We start from the raw sequence: 26,876 nt of genomic DNA, 5'->3' as shown, positions 1-26,876 counted from the left end.
AAATAACATTCACGTTCGGATTGATTTCATTTGATTTGATTATGATTGATTTTTATTCCATTAGTTACCAAGTAAACAGGGTCCTAGAGTATACTTTTACTCCAGCTATTTTAGATTAGCTTCAACACGCGTAAGACTCACAGTAAGCAATGTAGGGAGATCCTCCTCCTCCATGTGCTTGTTCTTCTCATATGGTTGAAATTGAAAAAGAAAAAAAAAAGGGAGAAAAACTTGAACCAGTTGCATTTTTGTTATTTATTCAGCGGTCTTAGTTTGACTTGTAAGGCGCGTAATAATAAAAGCCGAGAAAGTATGATTCATCTCTCCCACTCCCCCAATATAATTTAGTTTTGAAGAACTCGCCAGAAATCGGAGAAAAAAGAGAATGGATCCAAGGCTTTTCCAGGCAGTGACAAGGAATCAGAAAAGGCGTTTCAATAAGCTGGTGCGCCAGAATTTTGAAATTGTGAAGCAGATATCAGAAGAGACGGGCAACACGGCGCTGCACTTGGCGGTGAGGCACGGCCGCGTGGAGTTGGTGAAGGAGATCCTGAGCCTGTGGCCGGAAGCTGCAGAGGTGGAGAATCTGAAGCAGGAGACACCATTCCACGAAGCTTGTAGGGAAGGAGAAGCCCAAATCTTGAGGGTTCTGCTGGATTCGCCATGGGGCAGTTCCGAACTCATCGGCCGTCAAAATCGGAACCTCTTGTTCTTGGCCTGCACCAAAAGTCACGTGGAGGTTGTCGATATCCTTCTGAATCATCGCCGGATCCACCACTCCAGCTTCGACCGTGTGGCTGGTTTTCTTGAGGCTACTTCTCGAGGACACCTCGGTAATAAATTTATTTTTCATTTAAACCTATTTCAATGAACTGTATTCATCTTATTTACTAATTCTTCTTTAACACAGAATTAATATAATTCTCATATCGTTTCAAACTCATGGGGATGTGTACGTGTTTTAGTCTCTTTTGTTGTAAACGGCAAAGCAAATTTAGTTGAATTAATGGTGATGCACATGGTTGGGTGCAGGCGTGGTTCAGCAGATATTACAAAAGTTCCCAAAAGCGGCCAGAAAGGTGGACGAGAATGGCTTTTCTGGTCTGCACAATGCTTGTTTAAGCGGCCACGTGGACGTAGTGGAGTATCTGTTGGGTCGTGATCCTTTTATGGCTCGCCAATTCACATACTCTGGCTATACGCCCTTGCACTTGGCTGCCATGAACGGCAAAACCCAGATTATTAAAGTATTTTTGCAGCGCAGTCGTTTGTCGTTTTTCGATCATACGAAACAGGGAGTTCCAATTCTTCATCTCACCATTCGCCACAACCAATTCAAAACTTTTCTCCACTGCGCTCAAAGTTCCGAGAAGGAAGGATCACTCATCAATTCTGTTGACCTCGATGGTAATACTATTTTACATGTTGCAGCAGAGTCTGGGCGAGTAAAGGTTACAAAAATCCTCACTTTTTCTACTTGCTTTTTAGTCATGGACTAGTAGCATGAATTAATGATACATGTTAACAAATTTTAACGATTATCTTACGAAACGACCTTATTGTTTCTTTTCCTTTTAGTAAATCAGGAGAGCCAAATATCTAAATGATTAGATCAACTCGTACAATTTCTAATATGTTTCTGACGTGATTTGTCTTTCTGAATAAAATGCTGCAGTTTGTAAAATTCTTGATCAATGAAATGAGAATGATGATAAATCGTCAGAATTCAGAAGGGCTGACACCCCTTGACATGCTAGACAACCTTGCTGCTAGTGACACTAAGAAGTTCAAAATTCTTGAAGATATGTTAAGAAACGCTGGCGGAAAGAGAAAAATAGAACTTACGAATTCGACTATTCCAACTAGCAACAAAGGAGAATTGGTTCGGGAATGGGTTCATTCTTTGGATCCAAATTTGTTGGAGGAGGATGGTTTGCAAAAGATTGACTTAGATCGTGACGAGAAGGAAGATGAAGAGATTGAGCATGAAAATTTGGGGAGCAATAATGTTATCCATGCTCATGATGAACAAGTTGATCAAGCAGAGAAAAAATATGGGTATGTGCTTCCGAACAACTTGGACAAGCAAAAGCATCTGAGTCAAAAGCGACGAAAAGTGCTAGTAAGCAAAATGGATGGGTATCGTTCTCAACGAGAAAAGCAACACAACATGTATAAGGAGACATTGCAAAATGCAAGAAACACGATTACTTTAGTTGCAACTTTGATTGCTACAATTACGTTTTCTGTGGGCATAAACCCCCCGGGCGGGATTCACCAAGACGGTCCACTTATTGGGAAAGCAGTATTCGCCAAAACGAAAGGCTACAAGGTATTCATAATAAGCAACAGCATTGCATTGACAACATCTCTATCCATCATGATCGTTTTAGTGAGCATCATCCCTTTCAGAAGAAAATTACTGCTACGACTTCTTAAGATTACTCATAAAGTGTTGTGGGTGTCTCTAGCGTTCATGGCGATGGCTTTCACATCGGCCACATGGCTCACCTTGCCACAAGATTACAAAACAAATTGGCTTCCAAATGTGATATTGGCGGTAGTGGGAGGAACTATGGGAACATTTTTCATTTATTTGGGAGTAGAGTTGGTAAAGCATTGGATGAGAAAGCTCAAGTGGAGAAGAGAGAGGGTCGAGAAGCCAACTATTTCGGCCAGCAATAATTTCGACGGCAATTCCGACCATCAATCCACAGATGATCAATCATCTAATAAAGCTAAATCAGACATAGAACAACGTGATCTAAGAAAGCTCTATTCATTCTCAACTAATTCCGATGTTGCTAGCTCTAGAGGTCGAGGTGGTCACGTATACTAAATACATGTTTGTGAGTGATTTTATCTAGAGTGCTTTAATTTTGAATAGTTTTGTAAAATATGTTTAATAAAAAGTTATTTTATTATTTAGTTATAATTTTAATGATTAATGTTTGATTTGGAAAGTGATTTTAGAATAATCAAGTTATTAGAAACTATCTCCCAAATAATGGTTTCTTTTCTGGAGTGATTATGGGCCAAAATCACTTTAGAGAATGCACTAGGAACCAAGACTAAAAATTTCCACGAAGATGGGAGTGCATGTCCAACTCGTGTACCATCTGGTTGTCATCCCCAATTTATATAGATTTTTTTCTTCCATAATGCTGCATCTCACTTTAGAGAATGCAGGGGTTCGAACACAGGATCTTCCGTTCTGATACCATGTTAAGGATAAATAAATCATCATTTAACCCAAAAACTTAAACTGATGGATTAGATAAATTTAATTCATATATCTAACACATGTGGAGGTAGCGAGGTTTCTTTTGAACTCACCCCATTCACCTACTCTTATATGGATTACATCCCAAAATCAATTGGTAATAAAAGGATTAGCTCAGTTATATTATAAATTATTGTTAGGTTCACTATCGATGCGAGATCCTTGAGCAAAGCAATTGAGAGGTGAGCTCTGAACTGGGGGATTTTAATTCGATTCTTATAAATGAGTTGTAATGCTGCCGCTTGTAGAATTCTTTATAAACAAAGTAAATATGCCGATAAATTCAGAGAACAAGGGAGGGCTGATGAATTCTTCTCCCAACAAATCTCACTATATGTCGTTGCCGCCAACTCCCCCTCCTCACGTCTTTGCTCACTGTTGCTAAGGCGGGGGATGGGATAAGGAACGACTCCAAAGAAAGTTATTTCGGGATTCAAGAAATGAGAAGAGGGACACCATTTGCCACTCAAATCGCAGCAGAAAATGCTATTCGAGCAATAATGGAGCAGGATATGCAACGAGCGGAAGTCGTCTGAACATAGTTCCAGGTTTAGAATGCTTAGTAAAGATATCCAAGTTTTGGAAAGGAAAGATCACACGATAACAGTAACTTGATTTTTCCACTTTAATTTAGACATGGGCCTAACTCCTAAGAGTGGTCTTGGCAAGATCGGCTGGCAAAAATAATGAGGACATTCATTTGTCAACTAACGCACGGTGCTGATAAGGAGTGTTATGGATGTAGGCCACCAATTTTTTAGGGCCGAAACCAAGGGATACTAACTAACAGTTGAGTCGAAGAGGAAATAGTTGTCCATCATATGGCTCACCAACTTCACTTGCTTCTATGGGAGGCTTGCTCCGGGCAGGTTCAGATCAATCATTTGCTTCATTGGTTCCAACGGTGGCAGCTGCGGAATCAGCTATTGGGTTAGTCATTTTTGTTATTACTTTCCGAGTCCGAGCGACGGAATGTAAGTCAAAGCCTTGTTCCCAATCTGACTCTGGAATCAAAACCTTGATTATTACATGCATCTCGTTATTTTCTGAATAGTGAGTGCTGGCCTATTTTCAGTCCAAGTGTTACAAGTACTAAATTTCAACTTATAGAGTTTCTTTTCAGCCCTATCTCTATCCCGCCTATGCCTCAGAAAATCAGAAAAAAAAACAATCTAATAGCAATCGCGCGGCAAACAAATACAAAGGTAAAAGGCTTTATTATTGAGAAAGTCAAAGGACGTTATTTAGAAGCCATCGTGGGTTTCATTACTTTTCTTCCATTTCGTCCTCTCATAAGTACATTGCCTTGGGCATGCAATCAAAATCTCTAAAGACAGCTCGTTCGAAGATCTCAGCAGCGGGATTGAATACCTGGATCGAATCAGAGTTCACGTCGCCCGTCCTGAACAAATAGGAGGCGTGGGCCACAGGTCGCACATAAGCCACCAGGTCGCACGACAGAAGAACACCCAAGTGGATTTGCGGCAAACCGGAGCCTCCGAGGGTATGGCGGCTTGTGTTGTGCCATCATCAGCTCGACTAAGAGTTCCGAATCAAAAAAATAAACTGAACATCGACTTGATGATGCAAAGTCGACGACTAATCGGTTAACAGCTGATCGCTCTACCACTGAGCTACTGAGGAACACGGGAAATTAGGTCTCATAGAATTTAATTCCCATTCTCAACTCATGACCAATATGAGCTCGAGGTTTCCTGGAGAAGGGGAAGGGAGAAGCAGGGCTCGAAGAACGAGCCGAAAGTAAGCCGTACCACTCCTCGTGGAGTAGATCCTATATCCAACCAAGTCTTTGACCAAGGAACAGGAGAATTCCCACTACCTCTGGCAGGCCAGCCGAGCCAGTGTTGTTGCCCGCTGAGGGAAGGAAAGTTCAGTGGGTTTTCCTTCTAAGGATTCATCCTTCCCGAACGCTGCATACAACTCTCCGTTGTACTACGCTCTCCAAGTGTGCTTATTCCCCTTTCTTCCGTACCACAGGCGCTCAGCCCATACATCCTGAGTAGAGAGCTAACCTAGAATTGGATGCATTTGAACAAAAGAACGAACTCAACCGAACCGGAACCGATCAGGCTCGGTCAACCCGATCCACTCAAACCTAAGAGGGGAGACATGAGCATGAGTTAGGCTTTCACAACTATATTTTTGCTACTCTCAACAAAACTAATTGTTGATTTAAGCATCAACGTGTTGGGTTTAGCATCACACAGATGTGCAATTCTCTTTGTGTACAGGTGTTCGCAAGAGATATCAACGTCGAAGAACCGAAACCAAATTCTTGTTGATTTTGTGGTTTGCACAAGGCTTCTTTCAAGTGGCCAGGTTTCTTTTGAGTTTTCATTCTCAACTCAACTGTGGCTCACCTCATTCACAATTCTGGCATAATTACGTATTGATGGGTAACATTCCAAGATCAATTGGTAATGAAAGGATTAATCTGATTATATTATAAACTCTTTTCAGATCTATTATCTTTTTAATGTAGGATCCTTAACACGTCGGTGCATGTCGCTATCTCAATCTCTTGGTTGGAAGTATATGTCAATTACCATTAAGCTATGCTCGCTTTGACAAATAATTAATTGATAACTTTGGTATCATATGAGTAAATAATTAATAAAAATAATATTCTTCCACCTCTCCCTGCCATCTCAAAATAATCATCATTTTTGTCTTTTCATTTGCTTCTTCTTCTACTCCTTCATTTGCTTCTCCTGGATATTCTCTCATGTTCTTATTCATCCATCTGTCAGTATTAGTAAGTATATTATTGATTAGAGATAAGTATACAATATCAAAAAAGAAGTAATATAGAGAATACCCTATTACATTCTTCTCTTGGAGTAAAATATTTATATATATTTTATATATATATATTCGGCCTTTGCATGCTGTTCTATGTGCTAAATTTGCTGTTTTTCTTTTTTAGAGAATACCAAATTACATTCTTCTGTTAAAGTGTGCGTGTATACATATATATTTGGCCTTTTTGTTTGGCTACTTGTGCATAACTAAAAGTAGATGCTAAATTTTTTTTTTTTTTTTTTGCCATGATTGCAAATGCCACTAATAAATATAACCTTCTTCTAATTATTTTTTTTTATTTTCAAAATTATTTTATATACTTATCAGAGACACATATCAGAGGTATATTAGAGACTCGTAGCATCACAAATATATATCAAACGCTCATCAGAAGTATATCAATAACATACGTCAAACATATATCAGTGATGTATCAGCACTCACATATCATAAGTATATAAATAAGCTAGATCAAAGGTAAGCTAATAAGGAAGATCAACACATACCAATAACATGTATATCAATAACATACATTAGAAACTCGTATTAGAGGTATATGAGAGTCGCAAGCCTACCGAGGGCCTCTCCATGTTTTGGGCCTCTTCGTGTTGGATTGACAGTAAAGTTGACATTTTTTTATTATAGAGATAATCAAATGTCTAAAATTTTCTAATTTTAGACTTTTAGATTTATGTCGAATGATTTTATTTTAATTTCAATTTGCATTTACAATTATTTGGTTTTTTTGAAAGGTAAAAGATTTAATTTCATTAATACCATCTTAGATTCATATGAAAATAGAAATGAAAAAGATTTTTCCTTTTTCTTTTTGATGTGATGCATGGGAAACTGAACATTGGAACATTAGCATTATTATAGAAATTACGTGGTTGATTCTTGACTCATTCATGCCTCATTTCATTTCTTTTGACAGTTGACTCTCAGGTCAAGACGCGTAATCATTAAATGGAAGACAATAAGTATGAATTAATCAGATAATTAAAAAGTAGCTCTGGTCGTTCATCTTCTTCTCATGGATTCAAGGCTTCTCTGCGCAGTGAGATGGAACGACATGGAGAGTTTCAGGAATCTCGTCGGCAAAAACGCCGGAATTCTGAGGCAGAGATCGAAGCCGACGGGGAACACGGCGCTGCACGTGGCGGCGAGGCACGGGCACGTGGAGCTGGTGAAGGAGATTATAAGGGTGTGGCCGGAAAGTGCGGCGGCGGAGAATCTGAAGCTGGAGACTCCTTTTCATGAAGCTTGCCGGGAAGGACACGCCGGAATCTTGTTGCTGCTTCTGGAGACGGATCCATGGGCCAGTCTTAAACTGAACCATCAAAATCAGTCCTCGCTGTTCGTCGCCTGCAGTCGTGGCCACGCTGACGTCGTCAAGATCCTTTCCGGTCAGCAGTGGTTTCAGAATTTGGACGACGGCGACGGCGACGGAGTGGATCCGGCTTGCTTTTTTGAAGCTGCCTCAAGAGGACACCTAGGTCCGTCCGTCCTTATATTTCATTAGTTTCTTTTCAGAATCCAAATTTTGATTCTTTTTTTTTTCTTTTATTTAGTCTTTATTTTATTAAATTTCAACTAGGTTCTGATTTCTCAATTTTGATTTAAAACTCTCTCCCACTAATTAATTATACCATCATTAAACTTTTAAGAAAATAAGAGAGAGAAATTAAATACTTAGTTTGATTAAAAAATTGACAAATAACAGAAAGAAATGTAAAAATAGAAATTTTTTATTTTTAAATAATTAACTGTCAATTTGTGGTAAGTAATAGAAATAGATACTCACTGACCGGTGCATATTTAAATTAAATATTTTGTTAAGAGACAAATGCAAAAATTGAAAGTTTTTTAAAAAGATGATAAGTTGTCATTTTCAATGGTAGCGAGCATAGAAATGGGTGTTCAACCTTGAGGGTCTATGCATTTTTCTGCAGAATTATAGATAAAATTTCCCACCAATCCAAAAACTTTTCTTCAATGGCTTATTTTTGCTTCACTTCTCAAATCTTTTTGTCGTACTTGTCAAAAATATAAGGGTGGTGAGCGGGATAAGTTTTTTCTCATCTTTCTTTTTTAATTTAAAAATTAATAATACTTAACCTGCTTACTAGTTAATATTCATCTTTAGTTGATACTACTATTAAAGTCATAACGAGTACGGAGGAGTGCTTAATAGTGATATTTTTATTTTTTAAAAGATAAGAGCAGTCAATTTTTGAGTGGTCCTGGACAAGACGAGTGTCTATTTTCATTTAAAATGTGTCTAAGTCAAAATTATAAATGCTTGTTTGGGTTCAAAACCGGGAGCAGCTACTTTTGGATACCATTGTTGAATCATTATTGAATCTCAGATGAGTAAATTTAGTCCTTTATCAAATAGGTCAGAATTTAATCTAGAATTGCTCGCAAGTTCAATTTTACTCGAACCACGAGGTGAACTTTAACTAGCCGGGTTCGTGTTTTGAAGGTGTTGTGAAAGAATTATTGGCCAACTTTCCAGAAGTGGTCAACAGGGTTGACGAAAGTGGATTTAATGGCCTACACAGGGCTTGCTTAAGTGGCCATGCTGACGTGGCAAGACTTCTGTTAGGTCTTCATCCACAGCTGGCTCTGCAATTCAGCAACTTTGGATATTTGCCGCTGCATTTCACCGCCATGAACGGGAAAGTGGCGGTTTTTGAACAGTTTTTGGAGCTTTCTCCGCTGTCGTTTCTGTACCGCACCAAACAGGGAGACCCAATTGTTTATCTTACCATCCAATACAACCAGTTCGATGCTTTTCTCTTCTTGCTTCACACTTTCCGCAACACTGAAATCTTCCATTCTCTTGACCTTCATGGGAACTCTCTTTTACATGCTTCAGTTCTAAGAGGACGACTCAAGGTGACAAAATTTCAATATCTTTCCTCTAAGATCAATTCTATGTTGTTGGATGGATGAGAAAGGAATTTAGAAAATTGTGTTCCCGTACTTTTTTAATGTTCATAACTGTGATAGAAGTCAAGATGTTATTTATCAGGATGGCCTCTCATTCAAGTATTAGAGGTAAATGTAGGAGGGAAAAAAAAGTTTTGACACCATTAAAAGTTTTTCCTAGTCTTTCTTAATATACACTTATTTTCATGCCTACCATCATTAAAAATTTAACAATTCTTAGATTTATTAGAAATAATAAAAAAAAAACATTTTTTTCTGCATTTATCTCTCCTACTCGTCAAATTTTAATAGTGGCATTTTATGTGGTCCATTTGATGACATTCAATGGAATAATTTATCTAATCTAATATTTTTCATTTTTCGTTTGTATAATTTGGAGTGTTGTTTAATTTCTTATGTCGTTGCTTCAATAAAAAATGTTGCAGTTTGTAGACTACTTGATCAACAATACGAGAATGCCCATAAATTCTCAAAACAACGAAGGGTTGACACCACTTGACATGCTCGACCAGCTCGCTGTTAAGGGAACTCATGAGTTCCAAGTTCTTGAAGACATATTAAGAAACGCTGGTGGGAAGAGAAAAAGAGAACTCATCAGTTGGACCAGTACTACTCCAACTAACGAGGAAGAGCAAAAGATTCATTATTCCTTCCACAATGAAGTTTGTTTAGATGATCATATAAAGAAGGAAGTCGAGATGGAAAATGTCTTAACAAGTATTCAAGTCAACAACGAAGAAGTTGAAGGAAAAACAATATCATTGGGTGATGAACCCATGGAAGAGAACAAAAACGGGTCTAGGTCTACGTCAGCTTCAAACAAGTTGAGGAAACAAAAGCTTCTCAGCCAGGAGCGGCGGAAACTGCTAATGAGTAAAATGGACAGGCACCGTACTCGGGGGCAGAGGCAACACGATATGTATAAAGAGGCACTGCAGAATGCGAGGAACACAATGACTCTAGTTGCAGCTTTGATCAGCACAGTTACATTTACTGGTGGCATAAGCCCTCCCGGCGGTGTCCACCAAGACGGCCCGCAAATAGGGAAATCAGTGTTCGAAAAACAAAAGGCTACATGGTGTTTGTAATAAGCAACAGTGTCGCACTCTCAACATCTCTTTGCATTATGGTGGTTTTAGTGAGCATCATCCCTTTCAAAAGAAGATTATTACTACGGCTTCTGATGATTACTCATAAAGTAATGTGGGTTTCTCTGGCGTTCATGGCGACTGCTTTCACGTCGGCGACATGGCTAACCTTGCCACAGGATTACAAAACCAATTGGCTTCCTAATGTGATATTGGCAGTGGTAGGAGGGATTATGGGAACACTATTCATTTATTTGGGATTGGAATTAATAAAACACTGGATGAGGAAGCTGAAGTGGAGAAGAGAGAGAGCTAGAAAGAAGAGCGTCGTTGCTCCGGTGGGCAGCAATGACGAAGAAGAATCTACTGATGATCAATCTGGTGGAGTTTACGCGGATGTCGAACATATAAAAAGGTCTTGTTCAATTTCCTCTAATTCTGACGTGTGCAGCTCTCAAATGCTAGGCGGTCATCCATATTAAATTAAGATAAATTTCAATTTCAGGAAAATACTAAGGGGTTGCCCACTCAATATTATATTGTGCTGACTACTCTATTAAATTATTGATAAATTGATAGATGCAAAAAAGTAAATAAATAAGTAACAGGTAAAAATATTAATATAGCAATAAATAACATGTACAAATATTAAGTTAAGGTATCCATTCTATGATATCTCTCTCACCAACTTACTCTCTATTTTTTCGCCTTTAGTGGGCCTAGTATTTCCAACAACTGCAATGACTTCTTTTCTCTTCGTATTTTTAGAAAAAATATAAAGTAAATTCTTTAACCGTGGTCAATGTAAAATTATAATGAGTACCATATCAATAAGGGTATTAATATTCATGAATTTCATCTTTTGGACTCTGATACCATATTAATATTCATGGGTTACATCTCAAAATTAATTGACAATTAGCTCATGTTTATTATAAATGATCAATTTTCTCTTTTCAACGTGGATCCTTAACAACATACATACAAACATGATATACCTATATAAAGACGTTCCAGTTGAGACAAATGGTAACTAGAAAATAATTACAAAATATGTTAGATTTAGAAGAACAAACAGATGCATATATAGTAATGTCTCCCCAAAGAGAAACCCCAGAGATCTTTTGGTCTCCGAAAAAGTGTAGTCGTTGCATTGCAACCACAAATTCCACGATAGAGAGCCAAAGGTATTACTCCAAAGGATGTCACGTTGGCACTTTGGGGGTTTGGTAGATGCATTCTCGAATATAAAAGCACCAATGCAGTTGGGAATAGCAGTTTGAATTTGGAAAATACAAAAGAGATGAGACCCGAGAGCATTAGTGAAGGGGCAATGCAGGAACAGGTCTGATGACAAAAGACACACTAGTTTTTGGACTGGAGAGCGAAAGCAAACTTGAAGCCTGTCTGCAGTATTGAGGCCTCTGTGGAGAAGATACCAAAGAAAGAATTTACATTCTTTTTGGACTTGAAGAATTAGATTGGTTCGGGCCATATAAGAGGGTTTTCATTGCCTGAACCGAAAAAGCTCCATTTGGTGTATTGCCCCATATAATTCTATCCTTTATGGTGTATTTAATGGTTTATTTTGTACATTAATTAATACAACTTAATTTCGTGCCAGGCTTGTCTTTAGGTAGAAATTAATAAATTTTAGAAGATTTTTTACCATGCTTTCCGTTAAAAATTATTTGATGAATTAGATAAACCGAGCATAAGGTAAAGGTTACCACATTTATAAGTCTAAAATTCAATCCGGTGAAAGTGAAAGTTTAGAGCGAAAATTATACAGGGTTAAAGAGTAAAAGTTAATATTCTTTCCACAAATTAAGATTTAAACTTAAACTAAATTTTGAAGATGAGGACTAGATTAGGATCGATATATAAAGAATATTTCTTATTCTTTTCAAAATTTCATTCAATAGTGTCCTCGAAATTGGATAGATTTGAGTCTCTTTTACTAAAAAGTTGTCAAATCTCTTAGTCGTTATTTTGCCTATCAATAAAAATTTGACAAAACGAATTGACATATACCTCAAACCATGAAGTTGAGAGTTTGATCCCTCAACCCACATGTTCTAAAAAAAAATAAATAAATACATAAAAATTTGACAGTTTTTTAATTTTATAAAAATGGGTAAATAAACAAAAATATAAAAATATATATTTCTTCTTGTTTTTCTTATTAAAAATTTAATGAACATCTGAAATATTATTCATCTCCAAATCACGTTTTGACAAAAGGAACTTTCCTTGTCTCTATAGTAATTGGGCAGGGTGGATTTTGTTATTATTATTATTTATTTAGGTAGGGCCAAATTGTAAGTTTAATTCAAGGAGGGGCAAAATAGATATCTAATAGAACAGCAAATATTATATATTCCACTATTGCATATTGAATATTGAATATTTTTGGAAAATCAAACCTTGAAAACTTTTAAAATATCAGTAGTTTTTTTATAAGAAGAAGAACTTATAATGATGTAATTTAAAAAACTCCCAAATATTAGGTAGGACTAAAAAGAAATATTTAACCCAATTAAAACTAAATCACATGTCATGTGCATGCAAAATCATAATATATAGTACTTATATTCTGTACTTAGGGGATATAGGGGTAGACATTTTTTTTTTTTAGCAGAGAGAGGCACACCAGTTGATATTTAATTTATGACATCTTTTAATATATTGCATAAATGGGCCATCCCATTTACTGCTGCTTTTTTAGCTTTTCCTAACACATGACATGCACATATTCATGTGGGTCTCATATCATACCCATAAATTTTTTTATTAAATATTATTTTGATTTTTGCAATTTCACCACTTCCATCATTTTAGTCTCAATACTTTTAAAATGTTATTTTGGTCCCTACACTTTAAACTTTTACCTTTTCTGGTCGCATTAAGTTTAAATTTTGACATTTCTACTGATTTTAAATTGTATTGTCTCTTATTAATCTTTTATGGAGAAAATTGTTGCAATTTTAAGTTAATTCGATTAAATACTCTCATTTTTGTAATTAATCTCATGAGACAACAGTTTAATCCTGTAACATTTTGGACCAAGGAGTCATCTGTAATTATTGTTACATTTGTTTAAGAATATTATAATAGTCCAAACAAAAGAACATAAGGAAGTTACTGTATACTAACGTTTTTTGACCTAGTTAAATGATGTTAAGACGAAAATCTCAATGATCGCAATTCACATTGTCATATTCGCAAATATAGCAATAAAACTATAATTGTTTGTAAAAAAAAATTAAAAAAAAGGCACTCTTATTTATACATTTAAAAAGAAATTATTACTTTCATATATCAGATAGATTAATAAGGTTGCAAGGTTATTTTAGTGTTTTGCATTAGTGGGTTTTGGCTGGTTTTTTTTTTAATTCAAAATATTGTTGCTATTTGCAATTAGTTGTACTTGTTTTTGGTAATCACTCTTAATTTTTATGCAAAATTGATATATTATTTAGATTCTTAAAAAACAAGAAAAAAAGAATCAAAATGCATTATAGAAAGGAGAGGGGACCCATGGATAGGACATTGTCGAGGATCGGGTGGACAAGGGTAACATTCCTCAATGTGAGCGTTACCTCCAATTCTTTTCCATAATTAATTATTTGATTAATTTCTTTTATTTATTAATCATCCTTCACATGTGTCATGTGATATGGCGTAAGCTATTTTACAACTTCAACCTTATTCATTATAGAAGTCTCAATTTTATTTTTCCTTTTTGAAAAATATTTGGTTTCTTTTTTTCTTAATTAGCTTCATGTGATCAATGGGTCTTTGACAAGGACAATCTAAAGTATTAATTAATTTTGAGGGTGTTAATTAATTAATATGAGCGTGATTTGACTATACAATTCTGTACACGAAGAGTTCATATTATTTTGAGTTGATTAATTATAGTGAAGGATATTTATTTGTCTAATATTTGATTTAGGAAGGACACATTTTTGGGTTTTAATTCTCCATTATTCTCAATTGTGCTTTTGTAAGGTTTGATAATCAAAATAAAAATCAATTTACGTTAATAGCAATTTTCGGACTAGTGTGTCATTGCCAAAGTGGTATCATGTAAGTAGTTATACCAAGCCATACTTCAAAAGTTTCATTAAATATAATTCATGTACCTATAGTTGGACGGGAGACGAGAAGTAGTATAATGATCAAGTGAGACTTGAAAAACTACCTAATTAAGTTAGACGCAGCTCGACTAAGGTAAGACTAAAAATTTACTTAGCCTAGCTAAGTAGGTCGTAAATTGAACGAAGAGAGACAAAAAAAAATTCATTTAACCTAAATGAGTCGTAATTAATCTACCTAAAATGAGATGTCAAGACGAGTCGTATCTTGTGATTGGACTTAAAATGAGACTAGATGCTTAGGATCTAGCTCAAGCTAAGACAAATACCTACCCATATTTTGCCGAAGCTAGTTGTGTCTTATCTCTCAAAAACCTCAATAACAAGCCCTACCCCCAATCAAGTCATTTGTTGGATGTGACAACAGTGAATAACACAATACCTAGTATCATCGACTATGACAACATGAGAACACAATAGTATGTTACATCATGCTTTAGGTCAACTTATTACATATACATGCTCAAGTTTCAAACAAAAGAATTTATATTTCAAAGAATAATACTTGCTCCACATCCATCGCTGTAAACTCCTACTTACTAACTCATCTTATATGGCATATTTTTATTGGTCCATTTCTATATACCATATAAATAAATAAATAATTGTTTCGCACTGAAAACTTTAAACTTCAAAAAAGTAAATCCTTTTTTTTAGCCATTTTTTTGGTAGTGTTTTCCAGTAAAACCCACAAGGGCACAAGTGAAGTGATGGCTTTATTGAACATGGAAAATTGGAAATGGGGTCCCCTCGCCACTCTTTTATCAAGCAAAAGTAGAAAGAAGATTTTTCATCCAATATAATTTTATCATGAAAACAGTCCGTACATTCATTCAGTCCCTACCATAATCATTATCCTCTCTCAATTCCAAAGGTTTTTTTACTGATGGAAAGGTTAAAAAAAGTACAGAATCTATTTAATTCTTTTTATAGCTTTTTCCTCTTCTGTCTTCTATCCCCTTTTTTTACGGCAAAATTCTACATCATGTGACTGAAATCACCGCCGTTGCGACGGTGGATCAAGAACTCATTACAGCCGTTCGATCTCCCGAATATTGAACTTTCACTCAGAAACTGCTCCTCCTTCTGCCGTCGGAGCTCCATCACCTTCCGGTGGGAATTCGAGTGCTTCGTCGACACGAATGTCGGGCTCGCCGCGGGTCGGTATTCGGGTACGAGCCGACCCGACTTGTACCGGACCCCACAAGCGTTGCACAGCGTTTTCGGGCCCATGGGCCCAGTCCGCCACTGCGGCGTCTTCTCCGCCGCGCAATGCAGGCACTTCCGGCACGACGTTTCGGCGTTCGAACTCTCTCCCTTCGTTTTCGCCGGAGCTGCCATATGGAGGAGGCGCGTCGACCAGTCGCATGGAGAAGCGCGTGAGCGCTTGCTGCGGGCCTTGCCGGGGAGAGCCAGCGCTTCGTCCTGGAAAAACGATGTCGTTTTCGCACTTCCGTGAACGGACGACGACGTCGTAGGCGGGAAGCGAACCGCGTGAAGATTCTTATCAATCTCCTCCGTCGAAAATGAATCTTCCACGAAATTCGAGAGCCATTCGAGCTCGGCCAAATCGTCGCACTGAAAAAAGAAATTTACAATCCAACATTATTTCTTAGAATTACTCCAATTTTTTCTTCAATTGAAAAGTTTTTCAGTACCGGAATGCAGAGCTCGCTCGAGAATTGAGCTTCACACAAGCTCCCGGAGCCAAAATTCCCCGACAGCCGATTGTCGCCGCCGGAGACCGAGGAATTGCAGCTCTCAACCGCAGTAACCGTCGATGAATCACTTGAATTTCCGGCGACATTATCGAAGAAACCGCTGGTCATTGCCACATCTTCATTCGAGAAGTCCAAGAGATATTCGTCGACAGCGAAGTGGTCGGCGGCGGATTTCTGCATCTCCGGCGAAAATTGACCGGCTCCGGTACCGTAGTAGCCGCCGTCAAGATACTCCGGCACCTCCATTGACGTAGAGTACACGTAATTGAGAGTAATTTGAGTTACCGGAGAGCGTGGATGAGGGAGAAGGGTAGGAGTGGAATGGGGTTTTTGAGAAGGCAGGGGAGGGGCGTAAGTGCAAATACGAAAAGTTTGGGGCATCTTTTATGCATGCAGATAAATATGAATTTAATAAAGGGCAAGTGACGGGCAAGTTCTGTAAAGTTGTTTTTAATTTAATTATTATTTTTCCTTTTTTTTTTCCTTTTTGGGCAACTAGGGCTGTTTTAATTCAACACAACTGTGATGTCTTCTGTCTCTGTTTTTTTTTTCTTTTTTTTTTTCATATAATAATTTATTTCTATTTATTTACTTTGAGTAATTTAATAGAACTAGTCTTTTTTTAGGACTAACACATCCATGGGGAGGGCCCCAAATAATGTGTCTATTTTAAGGTATCTATTTTCTTGTCTTATATTTTAGGTTCATTTCATAAAGATTTTTTTTAATTTTGAAATTTATGCTTGTATTAAAACCATGAACTAAATAGTTTTTTCTGCCACATTTGAAAAATTAAGCCATGTAAGAAAACTGTTAGTCCTTTGTAGATCGTAATGGTAAAGAAAAATGTTCTGAAAAAAGTGAGGAATATGATTGGGGAGAAAAAAAAAATCTATAGCATAAATGGGTTTAAATATCATTTTGGTCAATATATTTTTTACTTTGTTCATTTTATTATTTATATTGTTTAATTTTTTTTCACTTTGATCATTGTACTTTCAAAACGTATTTTTTCGGTACTTATTCGATACTTATACTTTTAAAAAGTTATCAATTTGATTGTAAGATTTATATCTCGTAAGATTTTTAAATATAATACATACTAAATTTAAAAATACGTTATTTATTTTATACTATTTATGTAATTTCTATATAAATATATATATATATATATTCTAGAAATTAAAATAAGAAAAATTAGTGAGAAAAAACTTTAAAATTTTAATTTTTACACAGACTTTTTTATTTGAAAATAAATATTTCCACCTTGCCTTTGTTGAAATCAAATACAAACATGAGACTCCAATAATAATTTAATAAAAATAATACTTAAGAAGAGGTATTTATCCTCAAAAAAAAAAAAAAGAAAAAGAAAAGGTATTGAAATTGAAATATGAAAACCCTAAAGAAATGGATGTTGCAGATTATGTCGAAGCGACTAATTAGCTGAAATAATGTCCAAATTTACAGGTACTTAAAAAAAGGTCCAAATTTACAGACGATTCCTCTGCAACTAATAATCTTTTTTCTTGGGATAAGTGATTATTAATATTCTTTTAAATTTTCTGATTCTAATATAAATTAATATATATGATTATATTATTGTTTGGGTGTTGGCCAATCATGACTATCTTTAACCTGTAATTATATTCCCGAACCCACGTTTCAGCACGATGGTGACAGCTCAACTTTGTCAATTTTAACGGCTTGGATTAAAGATTAAGGATAATGTTAAATTAGTACTTAATTCATTGGAGTAAATAAAAAAAACGGGAATAATTACCACCTCGGTATAATTCAACTGTTATATATTCTCGATCAAAAGATATAAGATTTGTATCTACATTTTGTTGAACGGAAAAAAACAGTTAACAAATATTCCATTTTCAATTTTTTTTAAGTTCTAATCTTTTTTTTTTAATTCTTAACAAGTTTAATTCTACCCCTTAATAATGTATCTATTTAATTCCTAAATTTAAAAGGTTTCCATCCTAACTCTACACGTGATTATATAAAATTTATGTTTTTAATGTCGCTAATTTAAATAATGACATAAAATATTTGTTGAACAAATATATTGATTGATTTAGCATGACGTGACGACGGCACATATAGTAGAAGAAAATATGATAGCTTGACAAACTAAAGTGGCTCGTAACCTATCTTGTTTTTTTAAAAGCAACATATTAAATCTTTTTAATAATAACTCTTCAAAAAAAATCTTTTTAATAATCTAACTCTTACTCTTTTTTTTTTTCAATTGTCTACTTCGAGTGATAGGTTCAGTTTTAAGATATCTATCAACAAAATGATAAATATGTAGAGTGAGACTTAAAATATTGGCTATTTAACTTTCCTTTGGAGTACTCCTACCAATACACGACTATAAATAAAAATTTATGCACTATTTATGCGAACAAATAAATATAAATTAAATAGGAAAATTTTAGAGAGAAAAAATATGTTAAAGAGATGATAATGGTTCTACTTAACATGTTAAAAAAAAAAGAATTTCAAAGTATACAAATGAGACAGACAACTTTAAGTGTTTTTTTTTTTAAGTATACAAACTAGACAGATAACTTTTAAAATTTATAAATCTATTATGAGGTTTTAAATAAAAATATATATATGGAAAAGCTTATGAGGATGAATAAAATATTGTGTTTAATTTGATTAGATTAAGAGGAAATCTATTTAGGTTAGACTTTAGAAAATTGTAGGCTTTTCTGAAGGGAGTAGTAGGGTTTGAGAAGCACGTGACGGAGGTGGGAATGTGTCAGGGATCATGTGAGATTCCTCAGGTTCGTTTTCTTTTCTCTTTTTATTTATTTTTAATTAATTTTTAATTTTTGGATTTGATAAGGTGATTGTCAACTTTGAAGGGCCGAGTTGAGGTGGGAATCAATCGTAGGGGCCAATTTCGAATTACCTTTCTTTGATGCCTCTCACACGTGCAATGTCTAGGCCATGTCAAGGCACGTGCTAAATACCACTCCAAACTCTAAGCACTTCTTTTTTCTTTTTTTCCAAAATATTTTAGTTATAAGGTTTAATTACAAAATATATATTATATCTGTCCATAAATTTTGCTATTTGTTAAAAAAAATGTCCGTTTAAAAAATTTCAATCCTACACCTAACTTTTCATAAATGTTTAAAAAATACACTTTGAGTAAAATTAATATTTTGAAAAAAAAGTTGATGCGGTAGAAATTTTGAAACAAGGTAACAATTAACTCAAAAGTTAGCTTGCATATAAAGATTTACAATTTTTAAAAGGAAAAAAGCCCAATTGAAAGGATATATAGATATATTTTGTGCAAAATATTTGAGTTTTTTCCTAGTTCTGTTCCAATACTCCTGTTCCAATACTCCTTTTAAAAATGTTTGATTCTTCCACATTTCCTCACTTTTCACCCCATTTTGCTTTAGTTCCCGTTCAAGAAAATAAACGATTCTGTTTATACAAGGATATGCACAACAGTGTATTTTAGATTGCAGCTCGAACTCGGCCTCCGGACCGACCTGAATACTTGGGCGGACCTGCAGAAAAAGGTGAGCACTCCGACGATCAAGTCAGTATAGGTCGGATTCCCAGTTTAGTTCGAGGTCAGAAATCATCGTACCTGATCGTGGAGTGAAGTCCTCTACTTATGGGTGGTAGTCCCGCTAATCTCGCAACGGTTACGCTCGGTAATCTCGGGATCGTCGGTTACGCCCGGTAATCTCGGGACCGACGATTATGCCCGATAATCACGCCGCTGTCAGTAATTCGCATCGGCCCCCACCGAACTTCCCGGTAGGTCGGACCTCGGCCAGGTTCACCTCGGCCCTCATACTTAGCATCTGTCAATGCTAGTAGTGGTGGTTTCGGCCGTCCGAGCCGGACATGACTCATGAGTCATCGTGGAGCACCAATAGGGGTCCCCCACGTGTCCAGGGTATTTTCATCCCCAAACAGATTCTTCCACATTTCCTTACTTTTGAAAGGATATATAGATATATTTTGTGCAAAATGTTCAAGAGTGTTGTTTTTAATATAGCCTAATTATAAATTCTCTACGTGGGATGTAAAAATGCATCAATAAGGAGCATTTTCTCTTAGAGGAAAGCACCCGCATGAGCAATGGTGGACGAAGCAAAAGCGACTACATCAACTTGAGTAATGCAAATATTCTACCCGAAAACGAGTTCGTCCGCAGAGGGTGAGTTAGGGCCTCAGGTCAAACCGAAAAGTGTGGTCGATGGACAACATGTGTATATTCTTGTACTACCTCTTATTGGTCTCAAGGGACAAAATAGACAATGTAGTCGAAAACATGGTATTAAATATCCCATCAAAATTTCGATGTACCTCTGGGTTTGACATGATAGGAGGAGTAAATCGACACTTCTATCATATTACAAAAAGTTGACAAAATAAAAAAATATTAACAAAATGCCACTAACATATACATAATATTAATATTAATTATTTTAAATTTATTTAGAAATAGAAAAATATTTGTATGTTAATTTAAGTATTTTTTACAATTTTTTAATTCCTCTGACATTCACAAAAATATTCATCAACATCAACATTAACATTTTATCGATATATTGATAGATATTTCCAAGAAATTGTGCTTATCAATTCAATGACGCAATGCAACCCTAGTAAAACAAAATACAAAAAATAATAATAATAATAATAAATTATCATATGCGGTTTTTTTTTTCGAGAAAACTATCATATGTGGTATTGTTCTCTCTTGTAATTTATTTATTATGTAATTGATAGCTTTATAACAATCATGTAACTATCATATTTTTTTCGAACAAAAAAAATGTAACTATCATCAAAAGAAGTCCATCTCAAATTTAACTCGACACATCACATGGAAACCTCCACATAATTAGTTGACAAGCTGAGGCCTCATTTGTTACCAAAATTAACCCCAAAAAAGTACCTCCACCGACTGCAACAGCCCTTGCATTACCATCCATAAAATCAATAAAAAGTTATCAATGCAATAGTGTTACACAGTCACATGACATGACATATATAGAATAAGCCATAGTAGGTAAAGTTTAAATTTTAATATTTATCATGATGATATGAATTTTGGGTTAAAAAAAAAAATGACCCATCTCCATTTTTTGATAAACTGATATCTTACCAAGTTAATTACCGCCAGTTATACCAAAATCTGTGATACAAAGAAGTAAAGCAGAGGACACTGTCCTAAGGCTCAACTGTTGAAACTTGCTCCCAATCTCCATCCACTGCTTCCTTCCATAAAGTAACATTGTTATTTCCATCAGCCACGGCCAGGATGTTGCCAGTCAACGACCATGATACCCTCCAAACAGGGGTTTTGAAGTCCTTTAGTACCTTCCCTTCCCATTGATCTCCTTCTCTGACTATGGTCCATATAACGACTTTCCCATCCTGAGAGGCGCTTGCGATCGTTGATTTTGGCAGACCGAGGTTCGGAGCCCATGAAACATCTCTAACCCAGTCAGTGTGCATTTGAAGAGCTGGAAAGCAATCCATCTTCCAAACCCCATTATAGAGCTTCCACACCTTCACCGTATTGTCGCAACCGCCTGAGCAGAGCTTCTGAACGGGATCAAGTAAAGCGGACCCGACAAGGGCACCTGGTGAAGTAGAGGGAGCCCATGAAACAGATGTGACTCCAACTGGGTGAGCTTGATCGATCCTAGAGGTGTCCCAACCACCATCTGCTCTTCCAGTGAATACAGAGATATTCCCATCAGATGAACCACATGCCAAACAAAGACCCACTTCATGAGGGGCCCATGCAATTGAGTTAACAGATGATTTATGATCATCGAAAATATGGGCTTGTGACCACTCATTCTGATTTCCTTCCTTCCATATTATGACACGACCATCATAAGAACATGAAGCAAGTAAAGAGCCAAATTTTGGGTGTGCCCAAGCAACCTGCCAAACAGGTCCTTGGTGACCAGCCAGCGTTGCAAGATGCTGAGTGGCTGAGTTGCTTACACCAGTTATCTTTATGGTCTGGTCAGATGAAGCTGATGCAATGCGCTTACCGTAATAATCCATTGTAACATCATGGATGGTGTCTTGGTGACCAGTTTCAATCTCTTGAGCAGGCATTTTCTCTGGCTACTAATTCAATAGTGAATAGTAGGAACTGAAGTTGATACTTGGTTTTCCTCGAAGTTGATCCCTGTGGAAAAATCCACATCTTAAAACGTTCACATTTTTCATAAATATTATAGGGGGAACATCAAAAATTAGATGCCTCAAAGCATACATAAATTTAGTCTTATTAAGCTTCGGATATTCTATGTCAGTAAGAATGGTCCTACCGTATGACCTAAAATGGTTGTAAAACAAAGCTTCAAAGAAGAATGGATCACCTAAAAACACTAATATGCTGACTGTAACATTCCTTCCAAAAATGTTGACAGTCCAAAAAGAGGTCAAAGAAATAACATAATAGAAATAGAAATAGAAATAGAGCAAGCACAATTCCAGATAACTCTTCTCTTTTTGGATAAGAGAGAACATATATGAATAGAAAGGTTTAAAAAATCAAGAAGGGAAACAGAGCAAGCATTATTGCACAAAACTCCTTTTTTTGGATAAGAAATGACAAAGTACTCCCACGAACAAGAGTCACATAAGATAGCTAAAAAACTCTCCAAGTGACATAACTATGAGAAAAAAGGGAATATTTCCAGTAAACATTAAACAAAGAACTCCTAGAAGCCTAGGCAAAAATACATATTCAAAGTATCTTTGCCATCTCTATTTTCCATAAATAAATTTTCCAACGCCTCTCCAGCCAGTCATCCTGGTTACCTTTAGCAACAATATATAAGCTTTACCAACTAAACAAAGACTGATCAAATGCTCTGCAAAAGAAAATCTAGAATGTTTCGAGTGTTAGACCACCTAATGTAAAAACTTCAAAACATCGACCACCATGTTCTGTTGAAAAATGACCACTAAAGAAAAGGTGTTCGAGTCTTGTGCTACTTTCCCATACATACTCAAACACCAATGAGGGGTTCTGAATTTTGTGCCGCATGTTCAGCTTTTCAGAACCATTACCAAGGTGCCAAAGGTTTTGTTTTATTTAGAAGTCCAGGTATAAATGTAGAACCTTAGTTTCTTAGGAAGGCAAAATTTCTGCTAAGAACTATAGAATTTTCTAAGGAGAACTAAAGTTTCCAGTTTCCACAAGACCCATCAAATTTCCTAGGTAATAGAAGGTCCGAGAGGTTGAAGACATTTGCAAGAGATTTCACTAGTTTTATCCAGGTTGTAAACTCATTTACCTAAAGAATGGACACGAATTCCTTTCATTTTCTCAAGGAGTACAGTACATTCGCTGATTTTTTTATAATTTAGAGGTCTTCTAATCTTTAAGCCTCAATAACCATTTCCTATATTCCAATCGTCCCGAACACCAGCTCAATTCACAGTCGTCTAACAATTATAACTAAAGAAGACTCCGGAATTGTTGTCATCACGTTCCCTTTACAAGTCAAATATAAATAGTAGTTAAAATAGGGTCGAATCTTTGGGGCTGAACTAATTGCGAACAAAACAAACATAAAATGTAACTACTCCGATAATAAACGAGGGTTTCGCACTTTAATTCATTGATAAAACTAAAATTAAAAGATGTTAAATCACCACTAAACCTATCAGCTAAGATTACAGTACATTTAATTAACAGACTCCTCACGGGCAGGAACACACCTAACCGAACCAAAGGAAAAATTCAGGAACGTAACACATGGCTCCTCAAAACTAGATCAGATGCATTATAACTCTAAGCCCTAATTTCAAGTCTTCTGATCATACAAACGAATTGGAACAGATCAGCCAGTTAGACCAGCTAAAATCAGTAAGAAATTCAAGGAAAAAAACACTCGATCACAGACAAACCGTAATTTTCAGAAAAGTCACACATCGAGCAGACGTGAATTTTACAAATGAAATTGAAACCAAGAAAATGTTGATCAATAATGTGAATGCCTGCAAATAGAGATGGAAATGAAGAAACCTCCGATAGTACGCGGATTCTAGAGCCAATTGGGTCGCTATCTACTTCTGCGACGGGAAGGATGGAAGAAGAAGGTACGGAATTTCAGTTCCAGCACCTGCTAGTCTTCAATGGCGCTTCTGTTTTCCAGCACCTGTTACTGTTACGACGTTGCATAAAATTGCATAGCTTAGCGTTGAAGATTTGAGTATGGGCTTTGATTCGCTCAGATCACAAAGCCCATATTATCTCCATTGAGGCCCGTATCGATGTTCTTGTTTTCATCTATTCCCCATTGACAAAATGAAATAATAGGGTGTTTGGAAAATTCCTAGTTAATCTAATTTAAATTCCCTGAGTTGGGTAATAAGTTGTTTCCATTGAGTTTAGATGTTTGGGGTAAAGCAAGTATAAACATGTGGCTCTCCCACCCAAATATGTGTGTTTGAGCTTCAACTCGGACAACATCAAAAGGAATGCACGTTTGAAGTTAGAGTTTAGTTTGGCTCTGGCTCTAACCTGGGAAAAATTATGATTGATAAAATCTGACATTTGGTAGAAGTACACTTATATAATTAGAGTATCTTCTAATTTTCGGTAAAAAAAAGTTGCAAAATGACAGGTACGATTGTTGTAATGGCAAAACCACAGTTTCCAATACTCCATTTTATACAAAAGGCGAAGTCTCACCTTCTAAAATGTATACGCAATTTTTTTAGTTCTATATGAGATAAGCTCGACACCAGTTTAGACCTAATCACTTAAACTTGAGGAATATGTGGTCGAACATTACACCAGTGCAAGATTCTATTTGATCGATGGCTTGCCAACATTAAAATCCCCACCTCGAATTGCTTACTGATATTTCACCTTGACTAGAAGTGCGCATCTAACCATAGATGTTTCTACAAGTGGCATGGAAAGAAAAGTTGGTTATTTCAAGTGAGAAATGCCATTAATAAAATATTATAGTTTTTCATTCTTAAACAATGGACACGTGGCGTAATTTTAAGAGATATATCCCTAATAATTTGCACAATACCGTGCACTAACGGATATTCTATCATAAAATTTCCAAATAACCTATTTTTTTCCTCTCTCCAAGACCCCTTTATATACCTTCCCCTAATTCTCTTCCTCCTATCTCAATTTCTCAACCCAAACTCAGATCCTCTCTCTCTCTCTAAAAAAATCTTTTTTTAGAAAAATGGAACAGAATCTACCGGCGATATCGAAGAGAATATGGAATATGGTCCGTATAGCTTATTTCATGTTGAGGAAAGGAATATCCAAAAGCAAGCTAATGGCCGACCTCACAAATCTCATGTCAAAACGCCGCAAAATCGCCGGAAAAGCCATAAAAAATCTCATGTTCCACCACCACCACGACGGCGGCGCCGGTGGCTTCTCCGTCGCCCCTTTCCGCCGGAGCGGCCGCCACCTCTCGTCCGACTACGAGTTCAGCTGCAGCAACAGCCCCGCTTTCCCCAGCTTCCAGTATTACTTCAACAAGCGCCGCCATTTCTTCGCGTGCGCCCACGCGCCCTCCACGCTGGAAGATGACGTGGCCGCCATGAACGCTTTCAAGGCCGTGCTGGAGGTTCTGAACAATGATGTAGCCGCCGTCGACGCGGCGTCCCCGGCTCTACCTGGGTTCGGCCGGAGCCCGATGGTGAGGCAGCTGAGAGTCACCGACTCGCCGTTTCCGGTGGCCGGAGCCGGCGACGAGGATTCCCACGTGGACAAGGCGGCGGAGGAGTTCATAAATCGGTTTTACAAGGAACTGCGGTCGCAGAATTAAGACGGCGGATTACAGAGGAGCTTTAGAAGATCAATTTACCGGCCTTGAATATTGACGGTGTTAAGTTTTGTGTAAATTTGTGTTAATTAATTGCTGTTGGTGTTATAAAAAACAAGATAATAAAATAGATTAATTGGCTGTATCTGCTTCGTGATTCCACCTTTTTTTCCTTTTCTCCTCCACACACGAAGGAAACTCTAGGATTCTTGTGTTTTCATTTTCAGAATTATTTTTTAAAAATTAGGTTGAAACATCCTTGTAAAATACATAGGAAAATAATTTATAAACAGGCCGTCATCCTGTAGAATTTTAAACTCATTCCATCTAGATCATTTTGATTTATATTAGTCTATTTGAATCTCACGAGTATTTGGAGTCACGTTATTAATATTTTAAAAAGCAAAATAAATATAAGGATCTATAGATGTCTCAAAAGTTTAAAGATTAAAATAAATGTTTTGAAACTTGAATGATCGAAATGAAACAAATCTGTGATATTTTGAGACTTTCGTAAACCATAAATCTATAAATTATAATAAAATGATTTATAAAAATTAATATCTTAATACATATCATGTAAAATAGCCCTTCAAAATTAATTTAGTAATTTTAAATTTTGGTGATATATATTTTTCTTTCCGTGACTAAATCATCCATGAAAATACACTGAAATATTTAAAATCATTTTCGTTGGACTTTTATTTTATTTTATTTTTTAAAAAAATTATTTCGAAAACATTTCTCTAACAAGCCATTACCTCAAATCAAATCACCTAAACTTAAAATGAATGAGTACCCCTCAGTCATAAAATTGTGATAAATTAAATATTTTAATATGTCATTGAAATGAAATATATCAATATTACTGATAATGCAAAAGTTAAAACCAAGCATTTGTCTTCATCTTATCCACCTAGACAATGAAAACTAGTGGTAGCCTTACAAGTTAATTAAATCCTGTTTTATTGGAAATCTTTATTTGATTGTAAGTTTATAAAGTAAAAACAAAA

General features: G+C 36.1%; 4 protein-coding genes and 1 pseudogene across 5 annotated transcripts; 3 read left to right on the top strand and 2 right to left on the bottom strand.

Annotated features, from left to right (window-relative positions):
* The first annotated feature begins 208 nt into the window (after positions 1 to 208).
* LOC111021038 (uncharacterized) lies at positions 209 to 2,963 on the top strand. Its single transcript, XM_022297875.2, has 3 exons — positions 209 to 833; positions 1,033 to 1,451; positions 1,676 to 2,963. Exons 1-3 carry the CDS (start codon positions 386 to 388, stop codon positions 2,837 to 2,839), a joined length of 2,031 nt encoding a protein of 676 aa, XP_022153567.1. The 5' UTR covers positions 209 to 385; the 3' UTR covers positions 2,840 to 2,963.
* A 4,028-nt stretch (positions 2,964 to 6,991) lies between these two features.
* On the top strand, positions 6,992 to 10,750 carry LOC111021039 (uncharacterized; annotated as a pseudogene). Its single transcript, XR_015792646.1, has 3 exons — positions 6,992 to 7,602; positions 8,592 to 9,007; positions 9,487 to 10,750. The product of XR_015792646.1 is annotated as an uncharacterized LOC111021039 (transcript).
* A 4,334-nt stretch (positions 10,751 to 15,084) lies between these two features.
* LOC111021031 (GATA transcription factor 4) lies at positions 15,085 to 16,375 on the bottom strand. The gene is made up of 2 exons (XM_022297863.2): positions 15,968 to 16,375; positions 15,085 to 15,887 (listed from the first exon to the last, which is right to left on the bottom strand). The coding sequence occupies exons 1-2, from the start codon at positions 16,274 to 16,276 to the stop codon at positions 15,288 to 15,290; spliced, it is 909 nt and encodes a 302-aa protein (XP_022153555.2). The 5' UTR covers positions 16,277 to 16,375; the 3' UTR covers positions 15,085 to 15,287.
* A 4,714-nt stretch (positions 16,376 to 21,089) lies between these two features.
* On the bottom strand, positions 21,090 to 24,245 carry LOC111021126 (protein transport protein SEC13 homolog B). The gene is made up of 2 exons (XM_022297979.2): positions 24,087 to 24,245; positions 21,090 to 22,235 (listed from the first exon to the last, which is right to left on the bottom strand). Exon 2 carries the CDS (start codon positions 22,160 to 22,162, stop codon positions 21,257 to 21,259), a length of 906 nt encoding a protein of 301 aa, XP_022153671.1. The 5' UTR covers positions 22,163 to 22,235; positions 24,087 to 24,245; the 3' UTR covers positions 21,090 to 21,256.
* Positions 24,246 to 25,193: 948 nt separating this feature from the next.
* LOC111021106 (uncharacterized) lies at positions 25,194 to 26,008 on the top strand. The gene has a single exon (XM_022297960.2). It carries the CDS (start codon positions 25,273 to 25,275, stop codon positions 25,864 to 25,866), a length of 594 nt encoding a protein of 197 aa, XP_022153652.1. The 5' UTR covers positions 25,194 to 25,272; the 3' UTR covers positions 25,867 to 26,008.
* Positions 26,009 to 26,876: the final 868 nt, after the last annotated feature.

Source organism: Momordica charantia (assembly GCF_013281855.1).
Source record: "Momordica charantia cultivar OHB3-1 chromosome 8 unlocalized genomic scaffold, Mcharantia_2.0 BLBB01000008.1, whole genome shotgun sequence".
Classification (NCBI taxonomy): Eukaryota; Viridiplantae; Streptophyta; class Magnoliopsida; order Cucurbitales; family Cucurbitaceae; genus Momordica; species Momordica charantia.
The sequence above is the reverse complement of the archived record's forward strand: the minus strand, read 5'-3'. Positions and strand labels throughout refer to the sequence as shown.